Source organism: Branchiostoma lanceolatum, chromosome 7 (assembly GCF_035083965.1).
Source record: "Branchiostoma lanceolatum isolate klBraLanc5 chromosome 7, klBraLanc5.hap2, whole genome shotgun sequence".
NCBI classification, from domain to species: Eukaryota; Metazoa; Chordata; class Leptocardii; order Amphioxiformes; family Branchiostomatidae; genus Branchiostoma; species Branchiostoma lanceolatum.
This window is the reverse complement of record NC_089728.1, coordinates 1,156,793-1,183,744: the sequence shown is the minus strand read 5'-3', so window position 1 is coordinate 1,183,744 and position 26,952 is coordinate 1,156,793. Positions and strand designations below refer to the sequence as shown.

The 26,952-nt window shown below is 40.9% G+C and overlaps 1 protein-coding gene across 3 annotated transcripts; it reads left to right on the top strand.

Annotated features, from left to right (window-relative positions):
• The first annotated feature begins 8,298 nt into the window (after nt 1–8,298).
• LOC136438497 (mRNA (2'-O-methyladenosine-N(6)-)-methyltransferase-like) lies at nt 8,299–25,836 on the top strand. 3 transcript variants are annotated; one of them, XM_066433306.1, is made up of 16 exons: nt 8,299–8,425; nt 10,818–10,980; nt 11,379–11,516; nt 12,036–12,184; nt 12,667–12,821; nt 13,231–13,462; nt 13,755–13,854; nt 14,357–14,519; nt 15,211–15,230; nt 15,401–15,553; nt 16,466–16,552; nt 19,891–20,075; nt 20,473–20,566; nt 20,892–20,992; nt 21,249–21,323; nt 21,751–25,836. In XM_066433306.1, exons 2-16 carry the CDS (start codon nt 10,885–10,887, stop codon nt 21,980–21,982), a joined length of 1,980 nt encoding a protein of 659 aa, XP_066289403.1. In that variant the 5' UTR covers nt 8,299–8,425; nt 10,818–10,884; the 3' UTR covers nt 21,983–25,836. The 3 variants fall into 3 exon arrangements, with proteins under 3 accessions (XP_066289403.1, XP_066289400.1, XP_066289402.1); XM_066433303.1 differs by lacking the exon at nt 15,211–15,230 and having other exon boundaries at nt 15,381–15,553; XM_066433305.1 differs by lacking the exon at nt 15,211–15,230 and having other exon boundaries at nt 8,312–8,434; nt 15,381–15,553.
• Nucleotides 25,837–26,952: the final 1,116 nt, after the last annotated feature.

Below are 26,952 nucleotides of genomic sequence, written 5' to 3'. Positions count from 1 at the left end.
TGAGGGCTTTTCAATCTTGTTTATTCATGCTCATTCAGAATAACGTGGGGCTTTTTGGGTAAATGATACCTTCTTTAGTATAGTCTAGGAGAACGTTTTGTTGATGTAAGAAAAATTCAAAGCCCAGATCTTGTGACTGTCTCAAGTGAGAAACAGGCGTTTGAAGACCTTATATGTACATGAAATATTTAGGCCGTTTGTACATTTCTTGTTTTTGACCCATTGCTTGTATAAGGTAACGTAAGTAGCATAATCTATACCAACTCTATGCCATGAATACATCTATCTCTCTATATATAGCATGTCCAAAAATCGTTTCCTTGGCAGAATTCCATTTTCACATTTCACCATGAATTATGCAAATGTCTGTACTTCACATCATTTACCACCAAGGAATTATGGCACTTTCATATCAATTATGCCAATTTTCCACCTGCCTTAAATTACATACAGTAACTTTTACACACTAAGTCCTCTTGTGGAAAATACCTGAATTTTCTTCAATACTTATGGATATTCAGCCCTGATTTGCATCTCATTGTGGATATTTCTGTCCAAGCTACCTACATTCCAACTCAGTGATCACTACGGGTGGATACCGGTTTGGCTTAATAAGGTCCAAGTCCAGGTTTAGGTCCAGAGATTTAGGTTCAGGTCCGGACCTGAACTTGGACCTGATCCTGTCTAGTTGACATGTTTTGTTTTATCAAACCAATATTTAGAATTGAGAATTAAGACTGACATGCATGACTACAAAAGTTTCTTGGTGAGAAGACTTTCAAGACAAACCAGTACTTGATATTTTAATGTTGCACTTATCTTAAATGCCTTTTTTGTCAGAGGGGAGACTCAAAACACTTTTCATCAAACAAAATGGTAAAATACAATTGTACTTTGTTGAGGTTTTTTTTTTACTTAGGTTTTCAGCATTCAGGTTTTCTGGACTCGGTTCTTGGATGTTATACAGGTCTGAATCAGGTCCAGCGAACCGGTATCCACCCCTAGTGATCACCAAAAGCTGCAGTGTCTCTATTCAATTACACTCTTGTGTATTTCCATGCCCACCTTAAGGATCAGCTTCAACATAAGCAAGGTCGGGCCTTCACTCAAAGAGACTTAATAGATATTATTCTTTGCTACTTTTATGTGTCAGCGTGTGTTTCTTTCTGCATGTCTCTTTCTGCATCGACACATTATTCATACTACCCCGTATATTTGATATCTCTCCTGAAAATTCACCTGCATCACAGAGTCTTGTAAAACTGATTTTTTTTAAAGATCAAAAACATTTAATAATATTAATGCAATGCAACATTTTGCATTAATGGTGTAAATCAATTCTTCTCTGATGGTCCAACAGCACCGAAGACGTATTGAGAGGTGAAGCCTGGAATCTCTCATTGCCATGTCGCCTTAGGTCACTTTGACAGTGGGTATTGCATTGGACGTGTCTGTGTGTCTGCCTGGGTGTCTACATGTTGGTTTTTCTGACCTATACTTGCAATGCAGTATGGATAAAGGGTGTGAAGTCTGCCATCTCTGATTGCCTTTAAATTATTCAATTCCTGGTACTCGTTCTATCCAGACTACAGGACGACATGTGGAGAAAGCTGCGACACCTGCTGATTTTCCTTCTCATCATCCTGAAGGAGCCGAACTTGCCAGGAGCTGGCTGCAGCCGTAGAAGCCCTACGGCCAACATGGCTAACATGGGCCTCACCAGCATCCCTCAGAACCTCCCAACACACGTCAAATCGCTGGTCCTTTCCTCGAACAACATAACTAGCATTCAAAATGGCTCATTCTCAAATCTACCCCAGCTTAAAATATTGGACCTGGTGCAAAACAACATAAGCAGTATTCAGCGTGGCACATTTTCAGATCTAACCCAGCTTTACTCCCTGGCACTGTCTAGAAACAACATACGCAGTATTCAGCGTGGCTCATTCTCAGCTCTACTCCAGCTTTACATATTGGCCCTGGACCAGAACAACATAAACAGTATTCAGTGTGGCACATTCTCAAATTTACCCCAGCTCACATTTTTGTTCCTGATCCAGAACAACATACGCAGTATTCAGGGTTGCACATTCTCAAATCTACCCAAGCTTGCAAACTTGTACCTGAACGCTAACAAACTAACTAGCATTCAGGTTGGCACATTCTCAAATCTACCCCAGCTCAAACTTCTGCACCTACAGTCAAACCAGCTATCGGTCCTTCCCCTATCAGCCCATGATATCTTGGCATCCATTCCTGTGTTACGTATTGACGGAAACCCCTGGCAGTGTGACTGTAAAATGACTCCTTTTTGGCAAAAAATGATCCAATCTCCTTCAGTTCTAAAACAAATAAGATGTGCCCATCCTGCCAGCCTCTCAGGACAAAAGCTTCAATGTCTCAGTTCAAAAGATCTGATCTGCAAAGACCAAACCAAATCAACACCCCCTGATGATACCCAAAACTCATTCAGTTCATCTGCAGTGTCAACATCTACTTCACCATTTTGCGATATAGAAAGAAATGCAGGATCAACTGCAAATCCTGTAGGCTCCACGTTTGACACACTGCCTACTGGTACCCAATTGCAAAATGCAGACATCTATCACAATGGCATCTCTCACTATCACCGCAATGTTGACTCAACAGGTGACACTGAATTGGAAGGGTTGACCATTGCAACAATGGCACCGTTACCTTCAACTGATGCTGTCACTGGTACTTCTCATGAATCTGGCCCCACTTTTCCCCTAACTGTTGTCACTTCATCTGTTGTTGGCTTAGTGGTGACTCTCATAGTTGCTGTCACTATCACAATTTGGTGCAAAAGGAGGGTGAGGAATTCTGGTTCAGCTTTGCACAAAACAAACACCACAGACATAATGAGCCATTATGAAAATGACAACACAAACACCAAAGCTGATAGTGGTCATCACCAGTATGAAGATATAGACAAACAACATAATCAGACAGGGCAGGGTCAGTCTCAGGCCATCACTAAACCCAACACAAACACCACACCTGCTGTACAAGTCAGTGGTCATGACCAGACAGCGCATCAGGGTATAACCGAATCCTTGGACACTAACAATTCATCATATAACACAGGGCCGACTGCCTCAAAGCTGAATTCTCTGTACAAAGTTGTGGGCCAGTCTCAAACCATAATTAAATCCAACACAAACACCACACCTGCTGTAACAGCCAGTGGTCATGATCAGACAGTGTATCAGGGTATAACCGAATCCTTGGACACTAACAATTCATTATATAACACAGGGCCGACTGCCTCAAAGCTGAATTCTCTGTACAAAGTTGTGGGCCGGTATCAGGCAATCACTAAACACAACACAAACATCACATCTGCTGCAATGGCCAGTGGTCATCATCAGACAGGGCAGGGCCAGTCTCAAGCCATCACTGAATCCAACACAAACACTATAGCTGCAGTGATCAGTGGTCATGATCAGACAGGGCAGGGCCAGTCTCTGGCTAACACTCAATCTCCGATAATTGGAAATCTATCGGATAACGAAGTGCTAGCTGCCTTACAGCCAAATCCTATGTATTTAGCGGTGAGGACACCATCAAAGGGCCCAACATCTTCAGAAATAACTAGTTGCCATGTTCAGACAGGACAGGGCCAGTCTCTGGCTAACACTCAATCTCCGATAATTGGAAATCTATCGGATAACGAAGTGCTAGCTGCCTTACAGCCAAATCCTATGTATTTAGCGGTGAGGACACCATCAAAGGGCCCAACATCTTCAGAAATAACTAGTTGCCATGTTCAGACAGGGCAGGGCCAGTCTCAGGCTAACACTCAATCTCCGATAGTTGGAAATCTCTCACAAAATGAAGTGATAGCTGCCTTACAGCCAAATACTATGTATGTAGATGTGGGAACACCACAAAAGGGCCCAAAGTCTGCAGAAATAAGCAGTGGCCAAGATCAGCCAGGGCAGGGCCAGTCTCAGCCAATCATTGAATCCTTGAATGTGAAAAATCCAACAGATACTAGTACCAGAGGGCCAGCTGCCATGCAGTCTCACCTGTATGAAAATATGGGCCCACCTCCACAAACCCAAAATGTTCGGCTTGACAGAAAGGCTCTCTGACTATCCAGCATAAACGATTGTCCTAAAGAGAAGGTTTCCCCATTCCCCTACATCCTCCTTATGGAACTGCATGCCTCTTCTGAATGTGTCATGCATATAGGCAAGCTATCTTAATGTCTTGTGATTCCAATGGAAAGCTTTAATAGTCTTATATTTGTAATTCAAAGCGAGGTAGCCAACTTTTATGGGATTGCATTTCTAGATTTTAGAGTAATAATAATATACAATTTAGGCGGTCCTCCTTGATTTAGTGCCCTACTGTAGTGGGATGGAGAGAGCTCGTGCTGAAAGCGACCATGGTCCCCGACCCTCAAGATGAGGATGGGACTAGGTGAGGTGAAGTGACTGTAGTGGCCCTGTGTGGCTTCAAATCTAACAGAAACAGAAATGGGTAACGGCCCCTATACACCAGAAGGTGTGGAAATGATTCGAACGTTCTACCTGGAATGGGTAGACCACAAAGTTAAACGCTGGCAGCCACATAATACACAAAAATGTAATCATTGCAATGATATATTCTAAATGGCCATAAACAAGCTTCGCAATTAACTTCAATTTTGGACACCCTGCAGATGCAAATGGGGTATCATGATTGGAAATGGTAAAGTGATAATGGAGAGCTGATTGACCTGAATTGAGTCAAAGTTTCCAAACTTTTTATTTTATGTTGGATTACTAGTATTTCTGCAACATTGGAATTAGTTTACAAATTTTTAGTGTTAGATTTGATTAATTATGCTACATTGTGCAGAATAGAGATACTACATGAACTGATATTACTCAATACACTGTTTAAGAAATGAATTTCATACATGTAAGGAAAGATAAAAAAACTAAATGCTTTTTTACCGTTACAAGCACAATACACTGAAGCCGTCTATTTTCTATGTTTATAGATTTATTAGGACTTCAATCATGTAATCTGTATCTATGTCAAATTTTGTCTGACTGTTAGAGTCAATTCCATGTCACCGAGAGGGTTTTCAGATAATATTGCTAATATGGTTGTGGGAACAATTTTAGGTAAAAGACTATTTCAGTCAAAATTGTTCTAAATTGTTCAAACAATTAAGAATGAAAGTTTGAACATGTTACTTTGAACTTATCTATATATTTTGGAAATATTTTGAAAGTAATTGCACAAATATCTCTTCATTTAGAACAATTTCCAAACATCTAATTATGTGATTGTTTCACTGTTGGAACATGTTCCTACAATTTGTATCATTTTTCAAATGGTAGATTTGGGTTATTGCCCCCATAAAAGTAGGTGCTAATTGCACTCTATTGTCTGCCTATGTATATTCTTAGATTTCACGTCTGGACTTTTGTCTTGAGGTGTCTATGCATGGCACCTATGCCTAATCCCCTATACTTTGAAAGGATGTGTGAATTGCCCTGTTCCCTGCCCACTGACCCAGTTACACTAAGTATGTTCTTGTTATGTTGGAACATGTAGGAACAAATGATGAATCTATGTTGCAACAGTTTCGAAAATTATACAAATAACGTGCAATGTTAGATATTTGTCTAACATGTTGGAACACAGCAGAAACTATTTAGAACGTCAGATAAATGTTGGACATTGTTCTTAACAGTTACTTATCTCCCTTAGATTGTTACAAAAGTTTTGCAAATGTTAGAACAAAAGGCAACAAACACCCACAAGGTAATTGACTCTATCTCTTCCCTCATAATCTCAATGAAAAGTGGCCAGCAGGCTGACTTGAGCTTCTCATTTCGTTTGAATAAATAAAGGTTTGAATAAAAGCTTAACTGAAAATCTGTTCAGTATTTACTAGAAACATCATTTTGAGAAGTAATATGTAATTAGTAATATGGTTGTACCTCTGTATAATTGCTACTGAAATAGTATCTTATGGCAGATTGTGTAAGACATATTTGTTGGACTGAAATTGGAATTGGCATTTTGTACATAAATTTTTGAATGCATGATGATGGATCCATCCCGAAATGATCAGTTGTCAAGTTTATATAAAGGAGAGAGACTTGCATACTATATATGTATATGTTGATTCAAAAATAATTGTTAGAAGATGTATTTTTAAACATTTTGTATATTCTGCATGATGATGGATCCCACCTGAAATCATCAGTTACACCAAGGAGAGATCTAGAGATGTGCATTATAATGTTGATGAAAAAATAGTAAGACTTAGTATCAGCGGGGTTGTTTTGAGAGATTTAGAAGGTCTTAAAAGGAACTTCTAAGAGATGTTTTTACTAGTAACACTTCTTGAGACATTCTCAGTCACTGATGAAAGATAGTGGATGCTATCTTCTGAAACATAAGACTCTTTTGAGAATTTTTGCAGTACTATTGCTTGATCTTTTTGTACATGTATCATTATGTAATGTTCCATATATAGATGCCTAGATGTCTAACCTTCATTGACATACATAGTACTGAGACAGCACAAATTTTGCATGACTTTATACTAGTATGACATGTGTGAAGTCAATAAAGACCATCACTGATTAACTGCACAATACCTGCATCTGTGTATATATCTGTCACCTACTGCTTGTACTAGTAAGTTGTGCTGTTAAGCAACTTAAGGTTGTCATACTTGATGAGCATGACAAATGTCGAAGTTTAAGGGGCTAAAGGCCATACCAATTCCTCTCCTTGGTTCTCGGACATTTCAATTTAAAGTAAAATCTAGCAAGAGCGTCATCATGAAAGCAGACGCCTGGGGTAAAACCTACTTCTGTCCAAATCCACAGGTAATCCATAAGGTACAGACTTTCCCATCAGACTCTGTTTTCATTCTGATCTTTTAGTTCAGTAGTTTTTAAAGAAAAAAAATCCAGAACCAACAAATTGAATTGCTGAGGCCTAAGGTCCTAACAACTCACCTTTCCACGGCCATCTCTAGCTTCTCCACATCAGAACATCAGAACCTGCCCCCTCCTCCCTCACTTCCTCCTCCTCCTCCTTCATGAGTTCTTCTCCATCATCCTGATTCCGTTACCGTCAGACATTATGCCATGATCACACTAGTTTGGTGAAAGGTGCAAACAATGCTATGTTACATCCTTACACTTTATACCAAAAATAAAACAGTAACTACTAGTATCAGATACATGTACCATGTACCATCAGTTTGTCGTCAACTGAAGCTTGGTCTGTGAAACTGCAAATACTTCAGTGAATTTCACCATCATATCATTCTTTATTCATTGGTTTCTATGGGTGTGAAATATCTGTGGACACACATCAAGACAAATAAACAAACGAACGGACTGATTACAGTTACCAGTTCACACGTTTTCATGGCGATAAAAAGAAATTGAAGGGTTTCTGCATGATGAACTAAAAGTGCCTCCTAGCGTTTGGTATGATAACTGCATGAAAACTCAGAACGGAAGCCAACTTTTCAAACCAGTCAGACATTATCCATGTTATCTGACACGTTTTTAGAAGATTTCGTAATATTAACATCTTTTTCGGCAGTTTTGTTTGTTCAGATACTTAACATGTGACCACAGAATAGCGCGGAGGACCGATAAAGTTGGCTTCATAATCATATGGCATCTATTATAGACATTTCAACGGCCATGAGCTCAGAGTCAGAAGGACGGCCTAGCGCCTGACTTGAGCAAAACAAAAAAGATCTAATATGTTACCAACACCTTATGTCATCTTCTGTGCCTATTTATTATTCTGTCCTTTATACAAACAGAGCCGATACACATAACGGTACGTCATCAGAACTCAGCCGAAGTTCGAAAGTCATCATCAAACTCAAAGAAGGGAAATTTTACCCAGATATCAACACACATCAAACAAGTCAAAGTTCAAATATACATCAAACAAAATCCCCGTAAACTTCCCCATCGCCTGATGATCGTAACCGCTGCGTACAAGACTATAAAGGAGAGATGCAATCACTCTGGAAGGACCTTGAAGACGTTACCCTCATCCCCAGGCGCGAGGTCTCCTCTGTCATCTTTGAAAACACTGCCACCCCCATGGCTGAGTGGACTCGCTCTAGTGACGTCACCAGCTAGGTATAACCAAAATTAACATTTCTCGTGTGGAATTGGCTATTTTACAGGCCGGTTATGATTAATATAGGATCTATAACATATTAAGATCAATCTAAGTCATTCCTACAGTTTCTAAAATCACTAAGATCTGCAGGATTCAGGTATGAAATGCAGGTTTAAATCTGGGTGGTATCCCATGCTGCACTGCGGGCATCATGGCGGCTGAAGGCAGGCCTGTGGCGTCCTCGCACGACTGAAACGCACAATTCGGGCGAGTTTACCGTCAGATGGAGGTGAGTAGGGTATGTTCGGGCTCAGACTGGTTCTTGAGTATCTTTTCTCTCCGCTGCATGGCCTGGTTTGCCGCTAACGGCGCTAGATTGTGCAGAAACATGATGTAAACATTGGCTCAAAACAAGCCACACGTGTGAAGTCGGCGTCTTGTCTGGCTCAACGCGAAAGTCTTCGTCACTATCCAGCGTTTTAGACGATTCCTCTCTCATTTGTTGTTATTTATTGCACAAGTCGATCGATGACGGACACTCTAGTGTCTTACAACGCCGAAGGAGCAGGCGAAGACGTTCGGTAAGGCGTGGGATAGTTTCGCCGGTGTTAATGTTGTGGGTGTGTCTGTACAGGCTACATGTAGAACTTACCAGAAGACGAAGAGATACATTTATACCTCTATCATCTTCGGGATGAGGAGGCTCAGCCCGTGGAAATCCCGGTCACGAACGTTGCTCATGTGATGTACTTCAGGCTCTCCCAATGTTTATCTAGTCGTGTTTTGAACTCACGAGGTGACGAACTGTCTTTGAATCTACCACAGACCGTGGCAGAGCATTCCAGTCGCAATACCACTTTCCGTGATGCACAGTCTTGCATATACTGAAATGCACTTGTCCTACATCGTATGACGTGCAGATAATGAACGTAACTCTCTGTTATTGATAATTCAGATTGACTTGGGATGTGAAATACGATAAAGGAAGCCGTCATTATGCAGTAACAGTCGTGAATACTTTTTAAAGATTTCCTTCTTACACTGGGAGATTTATATAGGTCACTCAAGTAAGACGTAGTATACACAGTATCATAACTACCAAGGTCTATAGTATCCAATTGGGTTTCAGCAGTGAATGCAGCTGATTCTTTTGGATTTGAGTTTTTTTTTGCTTTTATTTCTGTTTTTGGGATGGTCACCTGTTGCAATTTGCATTATTTATAGGAATTATTGCATTATTTATATTCCCTCTAGATATCAACATTCAAGATAGATTGTAGGGATATTCTCTGTAAATGATGATTGTTGGTTACTAGTAGTTTGTGGTCAACTTAACACGTTACATTCATTGCACATTTGGACTTACCACATGCATGTTAATTAACCTTGTCTGAGCAGTCTGTCTCTTTCTCCAGTAACGTTTTAAATGTTTTCACTCTTCGTAGTACACTCACCATAGCCCATATAGTTGGTCTTTTGGTACATACAACTTCCTATATTGCAAGTTTTCTTGGTAAACTTCATTTCGTGAGATCTACACAGGTTTGAAAGGCTATTGTCTCAAGCTGAATTATGTTTAGAGTTTGTTGGAGAGAAGGAAAGCAGCAAAGTCTTTTACGTGTTTACTAAATCTGCCATCATTTGCAAAATATTCATTATCAAGCATGACATCAGTGGTTCTGCCAGGCAGTCCTTGGAGGGCCGAAGATCTGGCCATAGTCTGCAGGGCTCGAAATAGTGGGTGCATGTGCACCTGTGTGCTCCCAAAATTGGAGCTGTGCACCTAATTTTTGACTGTGGGTGCACCAACTTGCACCTAGGTATTTTTGTAGGCTATAGGGTAAAGGTACTAAGCATACAGAATACTCTTGAAATGTAAGTATCAGAAAAAGCAATTTATTTTATTTTATTTTTGAAAAAGAAAAAGCAATGTAACCTTTTGTAACAGTTGTACTTGATTTGATGTATTACTTGTTTGTTATTTTGAAGTTAGCTATAGAAACAGGTTGAAGTTCTTAAGAGCGTTAAACTTTGTAATTATGTTTCGCTGACATTCAACTTTATTTTGTGGTGCACCCAAAATTCTTTCTGTGCACCTATTGTTTTTGGTTGAGTGCACCAGTGCACCTATTTCCAAAAATGAATTTCGAGCCCTGCTCTGTATCAGGATTTCATATGTAAGGTTATCTAGAGATGTCTTTCTTATCTTGAGTGCATTCTATATATCAGTCAATGCCATTCACAGTACATTTGCTCTCTGTACCACTAAGTTCTTTGAAGTGGACTTAAGCTAAGAAGACTCTTTGTACACAACCAAGTGATTTATTCAACCAACGTTTCGATGACCATCTGTCACCTTCCTCAGAGAAATTCTGACTGGTTCACATTGCACTGCAGCACAGGTGTTGCTGTTTATAGATCTATGCATTTGGTTGTGTACAAGGAGTCTTTTTTTTATCATTCAGTGACTTACCAACCTGATGAAACTATTCACGGAGGAGGTTTCCTTCCCTGTCTCCAGGTTTGAAAGCTGACGTAGTCTGTATCAGGATTTCATATGTGTGTGTTCTAGAAATGTCTTTCTTGTGAAGTTCATTTTATATTTACTTGTGCACTTTGTCCCACCAAGTTCTTTGGAGTGGGTTTAAGCTAAGAAGATTCTATTCCTTCCCTGTGTTCAGGTTTGAAAGCTGACGTCGTCTGTACCAAGATTCTATCTGTAGTATAGATCAGCCTAAGCTGTTCGCCATGTCTACCGGATCGTCGGATAAATCCTCGGACCCGCCGACCCCCCAGTCGCCTGGCCCGGACCCGGTGCACGACCTGCCCGAGGAGGTGCTCAGGGTAGGTTGGAAACTTGGTGAAAAGAACACAAATCCACATGTCATAGACTCAGACATAACTTAGGCATGCAAGATGTTCCAATCAAAATCAAATGATTCCCAAGTTCTTTGGACCTCAGTCATGATTCTCTGATGAAGGAAATGTAAAACAACAACTACGAAACAAAACAAGAAGTTCTTTTTTATGTAGAAATAAAAGGTCAAATGTCCAACTCGTTATTTCATTGTACTTCTTGAAAAGAGCTATGGGAACTCCCCCAGGACTGTTGCTACTGAATATAGCATCAGTGTTCTCCGTCACAACCAGTTGAAGAGTATCTCAACTGTTCTTTGAGTTCGTTTATTGTGCTAAACTTGTTTGACATCACTCTCACTTTCTTTTTTCCTTCCTTGTGTCAGGCCGGCTGGAGGCGGTTCTGGAGTAAGCGCGAGAAGAGGTGGTACTTCTTCAACAAGATGACGGGAGAGTCGCTCTGGGAGATGCCGGTGGTGCACAAGTCTCCTCATAACGGGGTGCCCGGGGGGTCCGATAGAATTGTACGTATTCGCTATTTGGTAGTGTTTCTGTAGCACTGATAGAATTGTAATACGTACACACTTGTTTAGTAGTGTTTTTGTAGCACTGATAGAATTGAACGTATTGTTTAGTAGTGTTTCTGTAGCAGTGTACTAGTACTGTATTTCTGTAGCACTGTTAGAATTGTATGTACACACTTGTATTTTTAACTAGGAGTGTTTCTGTAGCATTGATAGAATTGTACGTATTCACTATTTTATATTTAGTACTGTTTCTGTACCACTGACAGAATTCTACGTACACACTTGTTTAGGAGTGTTTTTGTAGCACTCAGTTTGATAGAATTGTACGTACACAATTGTTTAGACTTTAGTAGTGTTTCTGTAGCACTGATAGAATTGTACATACACAATTGTGTGTTATTGGGAAGAAAAAAGTTTTGCTATCTGTGATGGTTTTTGTTCTTAACTTATTCTTAGCTATCATTCACAAAGCATTATGGGTAAGGGGTTGAAGTCTGCCATCTCTGTCGTTCCCAGACGGATCCACTCGGCATCAGTGTTCCGGACACGCCGACGGACGTGCGCTCGCCGCCGTCCTTTGACCTGAAGAGGCGGCGTGACTCAGAGGCCAGCATCACGAGCCTGGGGTCCATGAGCCCCAGTAAGAAGATGAAGATGGAGGGACCGTGAGTAGTTTAAACATTTATGTACATGTATATTCTGTATATGTTATGCTCCTGTGTGTCATGTAGTTTAATCCAGTTATGTTTGTTGATAAGGACCACAGGAAGAGTAGCTGCAATGTACCTGACATGTTTATTGTTAAGCTAATTCTGGATCTAAATAAACTGAAACTCAAACTTAATGACTTTCCTCTTTAGTTCCTGCATACATGCCTTGGTTACTTGCACCACACAAGTTTTACATGGAACTCTGATGGAAAAGGAGATTTTAGACTCAGAAATCGTCACGTGTACACATATACTACATTGTTGGCTTTGAGGCTTCATTAAGAAATATCTATTAGTTGTGTGCCTGAGGGTACCAGTAGTGTTTCTGGACTACTGAAACAGCAGGAAAACTGGTACGTACTGGTACATACGCACATGTATGTGCCACTAGGCACTGTAAGGTGAATAATAACACATCTCTGCCCCCCCCCCCCCAGGGTGTACTGGAACTTTGAGATCCCGAGTAACGCCATCATCTTCGAGCACCCCCCCTGCACCATGCCCCCTGTGCACCCCGAGGCGGAGTCATACCGCGCCCAGCTCACCAACAAACTACGGTCCCAGTACCAGGAGCTCTGCCAGACGAGGGAAGGTGGGAAACAATTTGGTCGCAACCTCTAGTGGAAGATTAGGCTGTGTAATACAGCAAAATTGCTGCATTAATTTTATTTCACATGTATTATTTATGACCGCCTACGTCTGTATTCTGTTAACTTGTTACGGGCCCAATTCGGTTGAATGGAGTACCCGTTTGTGTCCAAGTTTGTAACTGAATAAACTAGATAGGGTCTAAATGACATATTTGGTACCAGAAGTTCTGTCTGGCAAGAGAAAGTACATGTTTAAAGGCTGGATGCTTACATGGTATACCTACATGTACCTATGTTCTTTTAAGTTGATTTACAACATGCTGCTGATAAGACACTCATTCATTCCCTCTATCCTATCACTTTTTGTGTCAACGTCTTGTCTCTCGTTTCATTCATTCATTATTTTCCCAGGGATCGATGCACCGCGGGAGTCCTTCAACCGCTGGGTGCTGGAGAGAAAGGTCACAGACCGGGGCAACGACCCCATGTTACCTACGAACTGTCCGCACGAGGTCTCGGCCTCCATGTACCGTGAGATCATGAGCGACATCCCCGTCCGCGGCTGCCGCCTCAGACATCCCGTTGAGGCGCGGAAGTACGTCTTCAAGTACGCAGAGGCAGCTAAGAAGATGGTGGAGTCCAGGTACGAGTCATACGCAGGCAGGCTGTTAGCTAGCAGGGGTCTTCTTGATGCCTTACACTAAAGACACAAAGAAATTAGACACCCAGAGAACGCCCTGTTTTGCTTTCATTAAGAGGCTTTCCCACCATGTGCTGCAGTTTTGTTTTTCGTCTATGTGTAGAAACTGTTCCACAGACAGCCGTAATATTGTGAAGTTTTGAGTTTTAGTTTTTTCCTCCCTGTACAGAAACTGTTCCCCCGACAGCCGTAAGATTGTGAAGTTTTGAGTTTTAGTTTTTTCCTCCCTGTACAGAAACTGTTCCCCCGACAGCCGTAAGATTGTGAAGTGGAGTGTGGAGGACATCATGCAGTGGCTGCGGCGGCAGAACAACGCAACTCTGGAGGATTATCAGGTGAGGAGGAAGTAAAACATGTCTTGTTTTGGCATTAGACAGAGTTTTAAGATTTGATCCTGCAGCTGTCATTTGTTAGTAAGGTCATGTGTCCTAAAGCCAGCATCACAATTCATGCGAGCGTTAGCCAAATTTGTAGATTGCCCGAAGCTCGCTGAATTTCAAAATCGCCCGAGCGTCGACCCCATTTTCCAATGAAAATCTCGGGTATGTCCGTCGAACACCAAAAACTAAAAATCCCCCATGAGATGGTACCATCTCTTGGACATGGACGAAGTCAGAATAGACTAACCTGGTAAAAGGCCAATATTTGGATCAACTTTGATTCCTAAAAATCGCCAGAAGCCTGCGTAATCGACAGGACTTCGGCCGAAAATGCACATTTGAAGCTCACCAACACGTCGGCCGAGCTGAGTTTCTTATTTGTGACGGGGACTTAAGTGATCAGTCATTCAAGACTGACCTGGATCGATACCACTTTCACTTTTTGTCCCACCTGCAGGAGAGACTGACTCACCTGAAGACGCAGTGCGGACCTCACCTGTCCGAGGCGGCCAAGTCGTCCGTGGAAGGAATCTGCCAGAAGATCTACCACCTGTCCTGCGAGTCCGCCAAGAAAATCTACGACAAACACTGGGAGATCCTCAAGGAGCACGGGATCGAAGGTGGGATGTGCTTCTGTTTCTTCCCTTTTAACATTCCCACTACAGTGGGTAGAGTGTTCGCCTTGCATACGGTAGGTCGCGAGTTCGAACCCCGGCCGGGTCATACCAAAGACTATAAAAATGGTACATACTGCTTCCTCTGCTTAGCACTCAGCATTTGGGAAAGAGTATGGAAGTTCAACACACACATCACTACTAGCGGACCAGCCCCCTACTGTAGTGAATTGCACAAATGTGTGGCCCAAAGGCCACGGAAAGGGAGATGGGCACCACCCCTATGCGTGTTATCAAGATGTCTGGGATACTTTAACTGCAGCATGTTTCCTTACGTCACCCCAGAAGAGTGATGTAATTTTTTGACTTGTTTCTATAACTGTTTCTGTCTGTTTGTGTATCTTGTACAATTGCCAATGTGTGTAGGCATCCTTCCATCTTAGCAGATGGATTGTATACAATGTAGAATTGTATGTGTAAGATGTGCGATCTTCGGTTGCTCAGTTTTCTCTTGTACAGTGTTTTCTCCATTACCTAAAAAAACTCAAAAAGTGTTGTCGCTGTTTTTTTTTATGACCACCCTAACTTGTTTCCATTTGTTTGGACATTCACCGTAAGTTTAAGGTGCAGAAAAGGCGGGTGCAGTGTCGCCACAGTTATTTTTTATGACCATTCTTGTTTACCTATGTTTGTGCAGAGATCCACCGTAAGTTTGAGGTGCAGAAGCGGCGGGTGCAGAATTATCTTCTTCACCTGAAAAAGCTCAACAACTATGTAAAGTAATATCATGGTATAAAACACACCTAAACAGCCACTGTCGCCACAGTTATTTTTCATGATCACCCTTGTTTCCCAATGTTCCCACAGAGATCCACCGTAAGTTCGAGGTGCACAAGCGACGGGTGCAGTGTTACCAGATCCACATGGTGGTGTCGTGTCCTCGCCTGCCCTCCATCTCCTATCACGTGGAGAACAACGTCGGCTGTCTCAGGTTCAAGGGCGAGGTCCTCACGCTCAACCAGAACTACCTACAGAAACTGGTAAATACACCTTTGCAAACCTTGATGCCATTGGTGACTTATGAATGACTCAGGATAGACTAAGTTTTGTAAGAGTTGCAACTGTCTCAAGTTTAAGGGCCAAACTTTCAGGTGCTACTAGTGACTCATAGATGACTTAGGGTGAACTTAGTCTTGTAAGAGGACTCAGCTGTTTCAGCCGACTGACCAGGCCTGGAAACTTGTCAGACCCCATTGGGTAGCCAGCCCTTTCCTTTCAGATATGACACATGACATCCATACAATGTGAATTTAGCAAGCTGGAAGAGTCCTGACTCCTTGGTTACATGCTTTTAAGTGCTATTTTGACTGAAAAATAAGGTAATTTCCTTACTGCAAGTAAAAATGCTTTAGAAATATGTCATTTAAATTTTAGACCAGTGAAAAGTTGGCTGCGGCCAAAAGATTTTTTATGTACCTGCCCTGTAGGGCAAGTGAATTTTTTAATCCCTGCGTATATGAGTGCTCCTCTGTACCTGCATCTGAGCCTGTTGGACCAATATCCACCTGTAGTGTGTAACAGTCAAGAATTGACTTTCCTTCCAGGAACATCTCTACTGCGTCCATTCCTGTTGCCTCACAGCTTGTAGTACACAACTTGTGTGTCCGCGTCCCTTCCAGGAACACATGTACATTTCCCTTCCAGGAATTCAGACACATGTACGTTTCCCTTCCAGGAATTCAGACACATGTACATTTCCCTTCCAGGAATTCAGACACATGTACATTTCCCTTCCAGGAATTCAGACACATGTACGTTTCCCTTCCAGGAATTCAGACACATGTACATTTCCCTTCCAGGAATTCAGACACATGTACGTTTCCCTTCCAGGAATTCAGACACATGTACATTTCCCTTCCAGGAATTCAGACACATGTATGTTTCCCTTCCAGGAACATCTCTACCGCATCCACTGTCGCGACGACCGGCCGCTGGAGAACTTCCTACCAAGAGTCTGGTGTCTGCTCAGGAGATATCAGGTGCTCACAATACCCCGTGCCTCGCGTCGTTCTGTAGTTGTTAAAACATGACTTGTGCTGTGCAGGGTTTTATCCAGGGACCTGTTGTCCCATCTTATCAAAGGATTGAAAAAATCCAAATTAGATTTAATTTCGTTTATTCTTTATCTAACCAGGGGAAACATGTCGCCATCTTGCCAATTTTTAGAGAAAATGCATACACAATAGTGATTTTGTGTAGAAAGAAAAAAAAAGGATAAATTTGGGAAAAACCCATTTTCCTATCAATTTGAAGCTGTTGCAATGGACAGTAGAATAAGGAAGGTACATGTATCTTGTTTGACCAGAAGTTTTTGAAGTGTGATTTTTAGAGATGCTCATACAGTTTCCTGTATAAAACCTTGTGAAGCACAGTAAGGACTGAATTTCTGCCAAATCTCTTGGTAAAGATAGCAAGATGTTTGACCCCGAAGATGTACTGAAGAGAGAACAGTATGTAATATCTAAATTTGTGTAAAACTCAGAAAGTGAAAACAGTTGTATCTTGTTATGATTTAATTTTGAGTGAGAATTTCTTGCCTAGTTAGGTACCCATTTTTCTGTGTTCGTAGTCTACAGTCAGAATTGGTGTACTTACAATGGCACAGCATACCTTCGTCTTCTCAGATATGCAGAATTCCAGAACAGCTTTGGTTTAGGAACTTTGGTAAAGTCTAGCAGGGAAAATGTCTAGCATTCGTCTGACTACTACTAGTTACTAATTAGAGGAACAGTTATGACCTGTGAATAAATGTTCAGACCCAAATAGAGATAAAAGTATAGTCTGTTCTGACCAAGAAACTAGTGAATTGTTTCAGACTTACTGAACAAAATGTTGGAGATAAAGTTTGAACATTGTTGTTTAGGGCCATCGTATCCCTAAGCATCTTTAAATATCAGAAGCAACCAGTTCAAAAGCACAGATTTATTTATAGACCAGATCTTTCCATGTAATGTCCCAATGTCCTTGCCAGTAGTGTTGAGTTTGGTGCTGTTGGTACAGTGAGGGTGAAGTCATAGGGTAGGAATTTGAGTAGGTTTAGTTACCAATACCGAGCATTAGTTATTAAATGGCCCTCTCCACATTCAGTAGATCTTGTCAAGGAATCCTTCTCAATCCGATCCCTTTCTGACCATTAATAGGAAGAAGGTTGAAAGTTCTGTAACTTGTAATTTGAGCTAAAACATTTTAAATGATCCCAACCTCTACATGATGTACCTCCTGACGTCTCATAACATCACCATTTGGTGCATTGATGCGCCCTTACAAGTAGAAGAAGTATATTTGATAAAATCTAGTAAATCTGCTAAGATTATGTGCAAACTAGTGATGATCCGAAGTGGTCTACTATGATCATTTCTCTGTGTGTTGCAGGCAAAAGTGCTTGATTCATACTTAATTGTCATGTTGATCAGTTCAGGGACTGTACAGTTTTATTTGCTGAAAGGGTAGGCTAGGCTTGTCTAGGATCTAGTTTTTGACCACTTTTGACTCTTTGACATACTGCACTGGAAGCCAAGGTTCTCCCAACAACAGAGCACAAAAAATGTATGTACATTAGTATGCTGCTGGTTTTTACCACTAAGTGGTAGAAGTGTAGTTTGGGTGGGTTGCTACCAGGGCTGTCACCAGGACCCTTCTCTCCGTCCCTGGACAGAAATTTGCTTCTTTCACCCCATCCGCCCCCAAAATCTGAATTTCATGACATGAAATTGAAGAAAATATATTTTTGAAGGCTTAAAATGACAGATTCAACAAGGAAAATTACCAGCATGAGCTCACAAACAATTAGCGGAATGGACAAAAATTTAAAGCTGGAGACAGCCTGTGTTGAAAGTACACGTTACCAAAGTGTATTACAAAACATGGAAATACTTTCCCATTGTATCATTCTAGTAATATTCTACCAAACTTTACCTTGATTTGGTATGGAGAATAGCTAGATAAAAACATGTAAAACTTTTCATTCTTACTGCATATAAAACCACCCTTGAAGTTACAGTAGTTTGGTACAAGTGTAGTTTGGGTGGGTCGTACGGACTCGCACCTCATGTTGGGCAGAACCTTGACTTCTCGCACTTGACCAGGGTTTCGCTGAGTCCGGCCACGACTTCGCTCGACGCTGGGGAGCGCCGGGGCGTGGAGAGCGGTCGGCAGGCAGCAACGACCCCGCAACTCAGGTCAATTAAGCCGGAGTGCCGATTACTCAACCATGTGATGATGATGATGATGATGATGATAGAAATGCAAGATATTAAAACCCGCATGGCGTTGGATTAATAATAACTTGCCGACCAACAGTCTGGCCCCCAGGGTGCTGTAGACATCGAACAAGTCACACCAGTAACATGTTCCTCTTCCTCTTGTAAAATCATTTAGTCTGTTGCTATACAAACTTGTCTTAAATTTAGCATGCAATCGAAAAATGTCCCATTGCAAAATTAGCTTTTTCTCTCACTTGGCAGAAGGCAATTTCTAGTCCAGGTTTAGATGGTCACTTTATATCATTTTACTCATATCATAGTAAAAGATGAAAAGAGTTACTGGTGTGATGTTTATGACTTGTCTACAGTACCCCTGTTCTAACAATACAACCAATAATTTGTATGGGAAGAACGTCTCCTTGTATCTGATCATGTACATGTAGTAGGTCAATCAAGGAATTCTGGACACCTTTCTGTGATCTCTCAAATGTGCCAATCAGTATTTTTGTGAATGAGTGATTATTTAACCAGATACCATCAGAGGAACATGTAGTAGGCAGGTAGTCTCTTTATCAAATCTTGATGTGAACTTACCTTTACTGGATAATGTCAGAAATCAGAAAAAAAAGTCATCCATAGAGCATACAGGGCTCGAAAATCATTTTTGGGAATAGGTGCACTGGTGAACCCAACCGACAAATTAGGTACACAGAAAGAATTTTGGGTCAGCAAAACATTATTACAAGCACTACAGCCTCTCTTGAGAGCTTCAATCTGAAATTCTATAGCTAACAAAATTTTAAACAAGTAATACATCAAACAAAGTACAGCACGGGTACAACACAAGCTTTTTCTGACTGTACTTGAATCTCAATGATATTCTGTATACTAGTGTACAATAGTACCTTAACGCTATAGGCTACAAAACATCTAGGTACACAATTTTGGTTGCACATAAGTGCACATGCATCCAGTTTTTTCAGCCCTGTCATAACAAGCATATAGAAATCTTCGTAGGCGTACAAGGATATGATGAGGAGACTGCCTTCCGTGTAGTCTGTGGTTAAACTGGTGACATCCCCGTACCAACCGTGTTTTTCCTCCCTGTTGTTCAGACGCTGTTTGGCTCCAGTCCTAACGAGGGTACGGGGCTGCAGGGCGCGCTGCCTGTTCCCGTGTTTGAGGCGATGCACAAGCACTTTGGGGTGACCTTTGAACTGTTTGCATCGCCACTGAACTGCTACTTCAGACAGTACTGCTCGGCGTTTCCTGATACGGACGGGTATTTCGGCTCAAGAGGGTAGGCAAAATTATTTTTGTTTATGTCCTACCTGGGCCGTGATATGGTTTGATATGGGTGTTAATGACAATTTATATAGAATTCAAAATGCTGTATTCCGTATCACCCAAGGTACCAGCACAAATTCCAATTGATGCGCCAGAAGTTTAGAAAATTTGGTGTCTCCAAACCAAAAATTATAACAACAGCAATTTCAACATCCAAATCCGGTAATCCAAACTGATAGTACTTATACAGACTTAGAACTAGCACTATGGCAGACAGAGGCCACAATTTTGTGAAAGCCGATATAATTTACCCTAACTTTCACCTAATATGTTTTAAGGGAAACCAAACACAAGTTGCATGCTTGAGAGGATTTGAGAATCAAAGTTCACATATCTGGGTCCTGTTCCAGGCCTGTACTTGACTTTCACCCCGTGTCAGGGTCGTTCGAGGCCAACCCTCCATTCAGTGAAGAACTCCTCAACGCCATGGCAGAACACTTGGAGGTGAGTAGTCGTACATGTAGTAGTTTGTTCCTTCAGACCCTTGTAATGTCGTGTCAGCGTGGTTTAGAGGGTGTCGCACTCTGCCTCTCACCACATCTGGTTCAAATCCCGTGGAGTCAGCGGCCCTAGTTTGCGTCCAGGCCTGAACACGACTGGAAAAGAGTTGCATAGTCTTATCGGAGGGGTACGTAAAGCCGGCGGCCCTGTGTATGAAGGAGCTTTAGGGCATCAAACCTCAACCTAAGAAAAAAGGGGCTTCATAAAATCAAGCTTATTTCTTGTCCATCTCGGGTCTGTTGACATGGTAACCTTTTCTGTTTACCAGCGTCTCCTAGCAACCTCGTCGGAGCCCCTGTCGTTCTTGGTGTTCATCCCCGAGTGGAGAGATCCGCCCATCCCCGCCCTTCTCAGGATGGAGAACAGCATGTAAGTACAAACAAACAAACAAACAAACCCGCCAGTCCCTGCTCAGGATGGAGAATGCAATTACAAGGATGCCAGGAGAATAAACAAAACCATTCAAATATCTTGCTTCTGTTAAAATGTGTCTGTTGACAGCAGATGCTGTCTTAAACGTCTGTTTCCAAATTGTTTACAGTTGCTTGAGTAACTGTCATTTGGCGTATCTTATTATCTAGAAGTCTAACCTTCATCAACGTATGTGTCGTTCTGATTTGTTTAGATTCAAGAGAAAGACGGTGGTGGTGCCGGCCTTCGAGCACGAGTACAGAAGTGGACTTCAGCACGTCTGCACGGGGTGAGTCCTGTAGTGCTCTTCCTTACTGCTGTGTGTATGAAGAGAGAGGAAAAATCTGATGGATTTTAAGTGCACACTTTTATATTAGAGAAAATATTGTAGCCTTCAGGCATGAGTTTGCAAATGAAGAATAAAATCAAACTAAGAAATGAATGTCTAGTATTTTCTTTTCCAATTGGACTATCTAATACTGTCTTCACTTTATTTGCATATGGATTCGTAGTTCGTGGTTGAGAACATGCTGTTTGACAAATCTTGCTCAGAGTTACTGACAAGTAGTGGATGCTACTTGGAACACCTGACCATTTCCAAGATTATATCCTGGATTGCTTGAGGGACTGGTTTTTTTTTGCGTATCTTATTGCCTAGAGGTCTAACTTTTATCGACGTATAGAAATGACTTGTTCTCCCCCCCACCCCCTGGCAGGAGCGACCTGTACCACAAGTCGGTGCACGGCACCCTGGTCCTGATTCTGCAGAACGAAGCGGGGTTCGCCAAGTGGGGTCCGACGGACGACCGCGTGAAGGGCCTGCTCGACGCGTACAAACCACAGGGGAACCCGTCGCCGAGCACGTCTGGGGAGGGGAGACGGGACTCCGTCGAGGGAACGAAAATCGCCACGGAAACCAAAAGTAACTCCAAGGACGAGAAGAGATGAGCTTGTACACACCCCTGTTTGCACAATGGTATGATCCTGCTCATTGGGTTTCCCAACAGAGATGGGGCAATACCATTTCTTGTGAGGGGTGAATTGATTTTATCTAAATTGTGATATGATTAGCATATGTTAGCATATTTTTATTTAAGACTGTACAAGGCCATCTGATGTGAAGGTTTTGTTAATGGGTGTGTGCATTTTTGGTATTTGTTATCACCAGTAGATTATTTTATGCAGTATGTGCCCACTATGTATGTATCAACACGAATACAACACTTGCCACTACATTGGAGATTTGGTAATTCTCTAATTTGTTTGTATATTTGGAAATAGAAAGTCTACCGGAGAGACTTAAAACTCATTACTTCTGTACAGTTCATGTTTTTAATACTTTTTTGACACCTTTGTTACATTACAGAAGAATAGCTTACATCCTAAGGGCTATGTTTTGAATTACAAATGCATGAACTCATTTACCTCTTGAGCAATTAGTTAATTAGTAAAACTTTAAAGAATTTTCCCAAACTTTCTAATGACAATGTTTCTCTCTAAATTCAGAGTTTTACATCAGGAAAAAATTAAAACGGAGGTGGAAATTTTTCAAATAGGAAACTTTTAAAAGTTTTTTTTGTGTTGAAAGAACAGCAAAGATTTCAAACCTCTTGATTATTAAAACATGGTCAGAATCTTGGTACAAAACTGTCTAGAACAAGAAATTACAAAAGTTGTACACTTTTGTAATTTTTTGTGTCCTCCACATCTTGCTGTGTTGACACAACATTTTTCTTTCTTGTTACTTGGCTTGATTTTTGGTGGCAGTACATGTAGAGCAGAGAATTTTTTTCTAAGTGTAATATATGATATGTCTATATAAGTGATGGACTTGGCGTACTAGTTGGTACTTATAGCTTGTGCTCAAATGCAAAATGAATATATACTTAATGTAGTGGAAAGTGATGTCATAGTAGTGTATGAGTATAGATTATCATATCAGTATTTAAACAGATATACAGTACATGAAACTTCATTTGCCCCTTGTTCCCTGTGATTTTGTGGAATGATGATATGGTAGTGCAATGCAGTGCCTGTTGTTTTTGTTAATTGCATCAACAGTCAGATGACATAATTTGTTACTTGGCCTCTCTTACCGGGGTACTAGTGGACTGACTGTGGGTACATATTACAGGCACTGTGCTTGGTTAGAAAGGCCACCTCTTACACCGCAGAGGGTCCTTTGGGGGAACAGTGGCCATATTTGGGGACTTTCTTTTTATCTCCTTGATAGAACATAGTCCTCCAAGCAGATGTAAGGATTGATGATCTTAACGTTTTCTGACATACAAACATCCATCTCAAACAGGACAGCCAGAAGACATTACCGTCTCCCATCCTAACGTCTGCTTGGAAATAAAATAAGATATCAGGAGTAAGGGATTGTTCACACTTGTGCATATATCAAGTCCGTATGCGTTGCGTATTGACATTTTTTTGCTGTGGAAAAGTTTGCGACCAAAGAAGTCTTTCCTTTTTTTTTAGATTACCAGGCTGCACAACAGTGGGTCAAAGTAAAAAAATTACTTCTTTGGCCACAAACTTTACCTGTGCCCAAAAATGTCAGTACGAAACTCATACGGACTTGATATACGCACAAGTGTGAACCCCTTAGGAGAAGTTTGATGTATCGGGTTGCTCACACATGTATGATGTAAATTATGTACAGTATTGTTATTTGAAGGTGTTGTACAGAATGGATTGAATAGATGTTAGGTAGCAGTCTTTTTACTACAGATCTTTCTTATGATCATATGGTGCATGGAAAAATTGTTAGCTATTATTTTAAGATTGTTTATTTGTTTACATTACAATTGTTTTTTAAAATCTCTGTACAGGAACATTTTATTGGTTTTAGTGATAGTTTAGTTTAAAAGCAAAATCTGTGTGATATAAGATGCTCCTAAAACTGAAGAATCAGAGACTAGTAGTAGTAGTGGGGACATTGGTATGGCAATCAGTATCTGTGAATAGTGTAGTACTTCAGGCTTCTCCTCCACAATTCCTTGGTCCTCAGACAAAAATCTTTAAGAAAAAAAGAAACAGACTATGTACAGTACATATATCTAAGTAAGAGCTCTTAAACATAGGTTGTTGTGTGTGGGGAATATGTGTTTCTGAAGGGTCTATTTTCCCTGTAGGTTTCAACTTTTTAAGTACATTGTATATCAAAGACTGTCAAAGGACCAAATGAATTTGTTGTTATAATGTCAGTGTCTCCTTTGTGCAGGCAACTTCTCATACCATGTGACATTGGGAAAAACACAAGAAATCAACAACTCTGCATGCTTGAAATTGTCGCCTTTGACTGCTAAGATAGCTACACCTCTGAATCTGAATCAGTCAGCTGTTGTACTGTAACAGGGAAATGCTTGCAGGGATTTGCTTTCGCAGTAGGGATAAAATGGAGTGTTTTCGGCGGTTTAAAGTTCGTGCACGTGGATGAAGTTCGTGCACATGGATGAAACTACCTGTAGCGATTTTCTGTAAAATGGGAAATGTTTGTGGCAGTTCAAGTTCACGGTTGAAAGGTCACTGAAAAAAGCAAACATAAAATCACTGAGAAAATAATTTTTTTGTTTTGTTACAGTAACTGTTATTTTGGATGACACACCAGCTTTGCAGGCACACATGTACTATAGGCTGTCTCAATGGTTCATTTGGAACGTTTGCTAGGAGATAGTTAGAATTTGTGTGTGATTCAACCTTACATTGGAATCATACACAATATAAAAATAGGCAGTATGGAAAAATTTTGAGCACACATGCTTACTGTACATCATTGAAATAGGAAACAAAACTGATTACATGCACACCCCTACTTAAAGGTGAGGTGTGGTACAGCCACAGACAAATATGGTGTAAAGTGTAAATTAAACATGGTGTTAGCATGAGTCTTTTTCTCCTGTGTGAGATGTGCTGTGAAGTGAATAGGTGAAGTAGTCCACATTAGGAACTGATTGTACAGTATATTTATGATATGGTTAAAGTGCACTATTTGTCAGCTATCATAGAACACATTGAACAATGGAAACACTAAGCTGAAGCTAATATAGCACCTGATGTACACACAATATACCATAGCAAATATATCCAACAACTTTATATAGAAAATCTGTGGAATTTTCTGTCAAACAAAACATTGAAGTTGCACTCTTCTATTGGTCTTTTTGTGGTATACAGAATGCTGTAACATACTAGGCAGTGTTGCACTCTTTTTTTAGTATTAGTGATTTTTAGGAACTGCTTAAAATGAATGACTTTGTGGTTTTGGGCCATATTTCATATTGTAGCTCATCATATATCTGATGAAAGGAACGACATTTTGAGAAAGGAACAGATGTAATTTTCCATAAGATCAGAATGGACAAAGATGTGTGTACCAAATAGCGATGTCTGTCCAAAAGGGCTTGACAACAAACTCAACTATCGGTACTACGAAAGGATTTGGTTACACTCTTACATAACAAAACTCAAGTTCATCTGGTTCAAACTATGACACATTCCAAGTTCAGGTGTTTTTCAGTGTCCAGAAGAAAGCTGTACGATGTTGCATGGCCAAGGGGTACTTTAGATAGATAAATAAGGGAAGGACATTTCTGTGCAAGACCTTTACGAATTAGCAAACAAATGACATACATCTAGTGCAACTCTTAACGTTACACGTTACTGTTATATACCATGCTGCCCAGTGTATAGAGAAAGGGGGATCTGGGCACCCTTCTGTGCAGTGTTCTGTGGTTTGGCTTTATGATGATGTCATATTTTGTATTTTCTTGTGAAAGAAGTATCTATATATATTAGACTGAAAGTGTATTGTCTTTCTTGTGTATTGAGTGTTTGAGAGTTGGTCGGTGGCATGAAATATATCCATCAAATCAGATGGGCGTTTCATTTTCTACGAAACCACTGCAGTTTCAATCTAGTTCGCATGATGGCGCTTTCTGTGTACCACAGGAGCGCACCTGACTCACCCGAAACCCTTGGAATTACCCAACGGATGTGTGCACAAAGAAATTCCTGTCTCAAATTACTTCTACCAACCGGGTGGGAAATATCTAGGGTTAAAGAAGTCGACCGAAACTTGGCCGGGTGTGAACGAGTAGAGTTGTATCCTCACTTTCACACCGCTATAGTTTCGGTGACGTTACCGAAACTTAGAACACCCCGAAACGTTCCCCTTATGAAATTGTCACTCTGTGATAGGTCCAGAAATAAAGTATGACCAATAACGTTACACTAGGATGATGACCATTGCATTATTGCGTAGTTGACCTACAAGCTGATCTATTAAAATTGCAAGTCACAACCTGTGGCGTCATGACGCTTATCTTTGTTCTTTTGTGTAACCTGATCCAACGCTATGAAAGTTCGATAACCCCCCTTTACTGTACCTTGGACTTTTAGGAAAACATTTTGTTTAACTGCAACAGATGACCTCAATCTGTTTTTCGACAGACATACAAAATGAAAAGTAGGTTTAACTTTTGTTGAATTAAAAACGCTACAAATTTAGGGAGGCCGTTCGTCTAAAGCATGGTTGTAACGTTATATAAAACTACAATACTAGGAAGACATGGTACGCAATAAAAGCAAACAGACACGATAGGGTTGCGGTATTTGTCCTTTCCAAATGAAGAACAGGTATTTTAGTCTCCAGAGCTACCCAAAGATGTGACAAAGTCTTCTGTACGCGGCCAGTTTCGGTGCGTACATGACTAGTAGGGGAATCCCCAATACGTCATGCTACCCAGATACACTTTCGTGCCTCAACAAGGAAGCATTGCGGAAATTTCCAGGTGACTCAGGGTCACACGGAGACAAAATCTACTCGTACCTGGCGGTAACGTTACCAACTTTGACAGGAGTTTTTTTTCCTATATTTACTCGTCATTCTTTACTTTAGAGATTTGCAGTCA

What these genes read in the sequence shown, in the direction of transcription:
- LOC136438497 (XM_066433303.1), top strand. Translation starts at nt 10,885, where the DNA reads ATGTCTACCGGATCGTCGGATAAATCCTCGGACCCGCCGACCCCCCAG. An exon ending in AAGATGAAGATGGAGGGACC is followed by an intron (nt 12,185 to 12,666) that starts GTGAGTAGTTTA and finishes CCCCCCCCCCAG; the next exon opens with GGTGTACTGGAACTTTGAGA. An exon ending in AGAACTACCTACAGAAACTG is followed by an intron (nt 15,554 to 16,465) that starts GTAAATACACCT and finishes TTTCCCTTCCAG; the next exon opens with GAACATCTCTACCGCATCCA.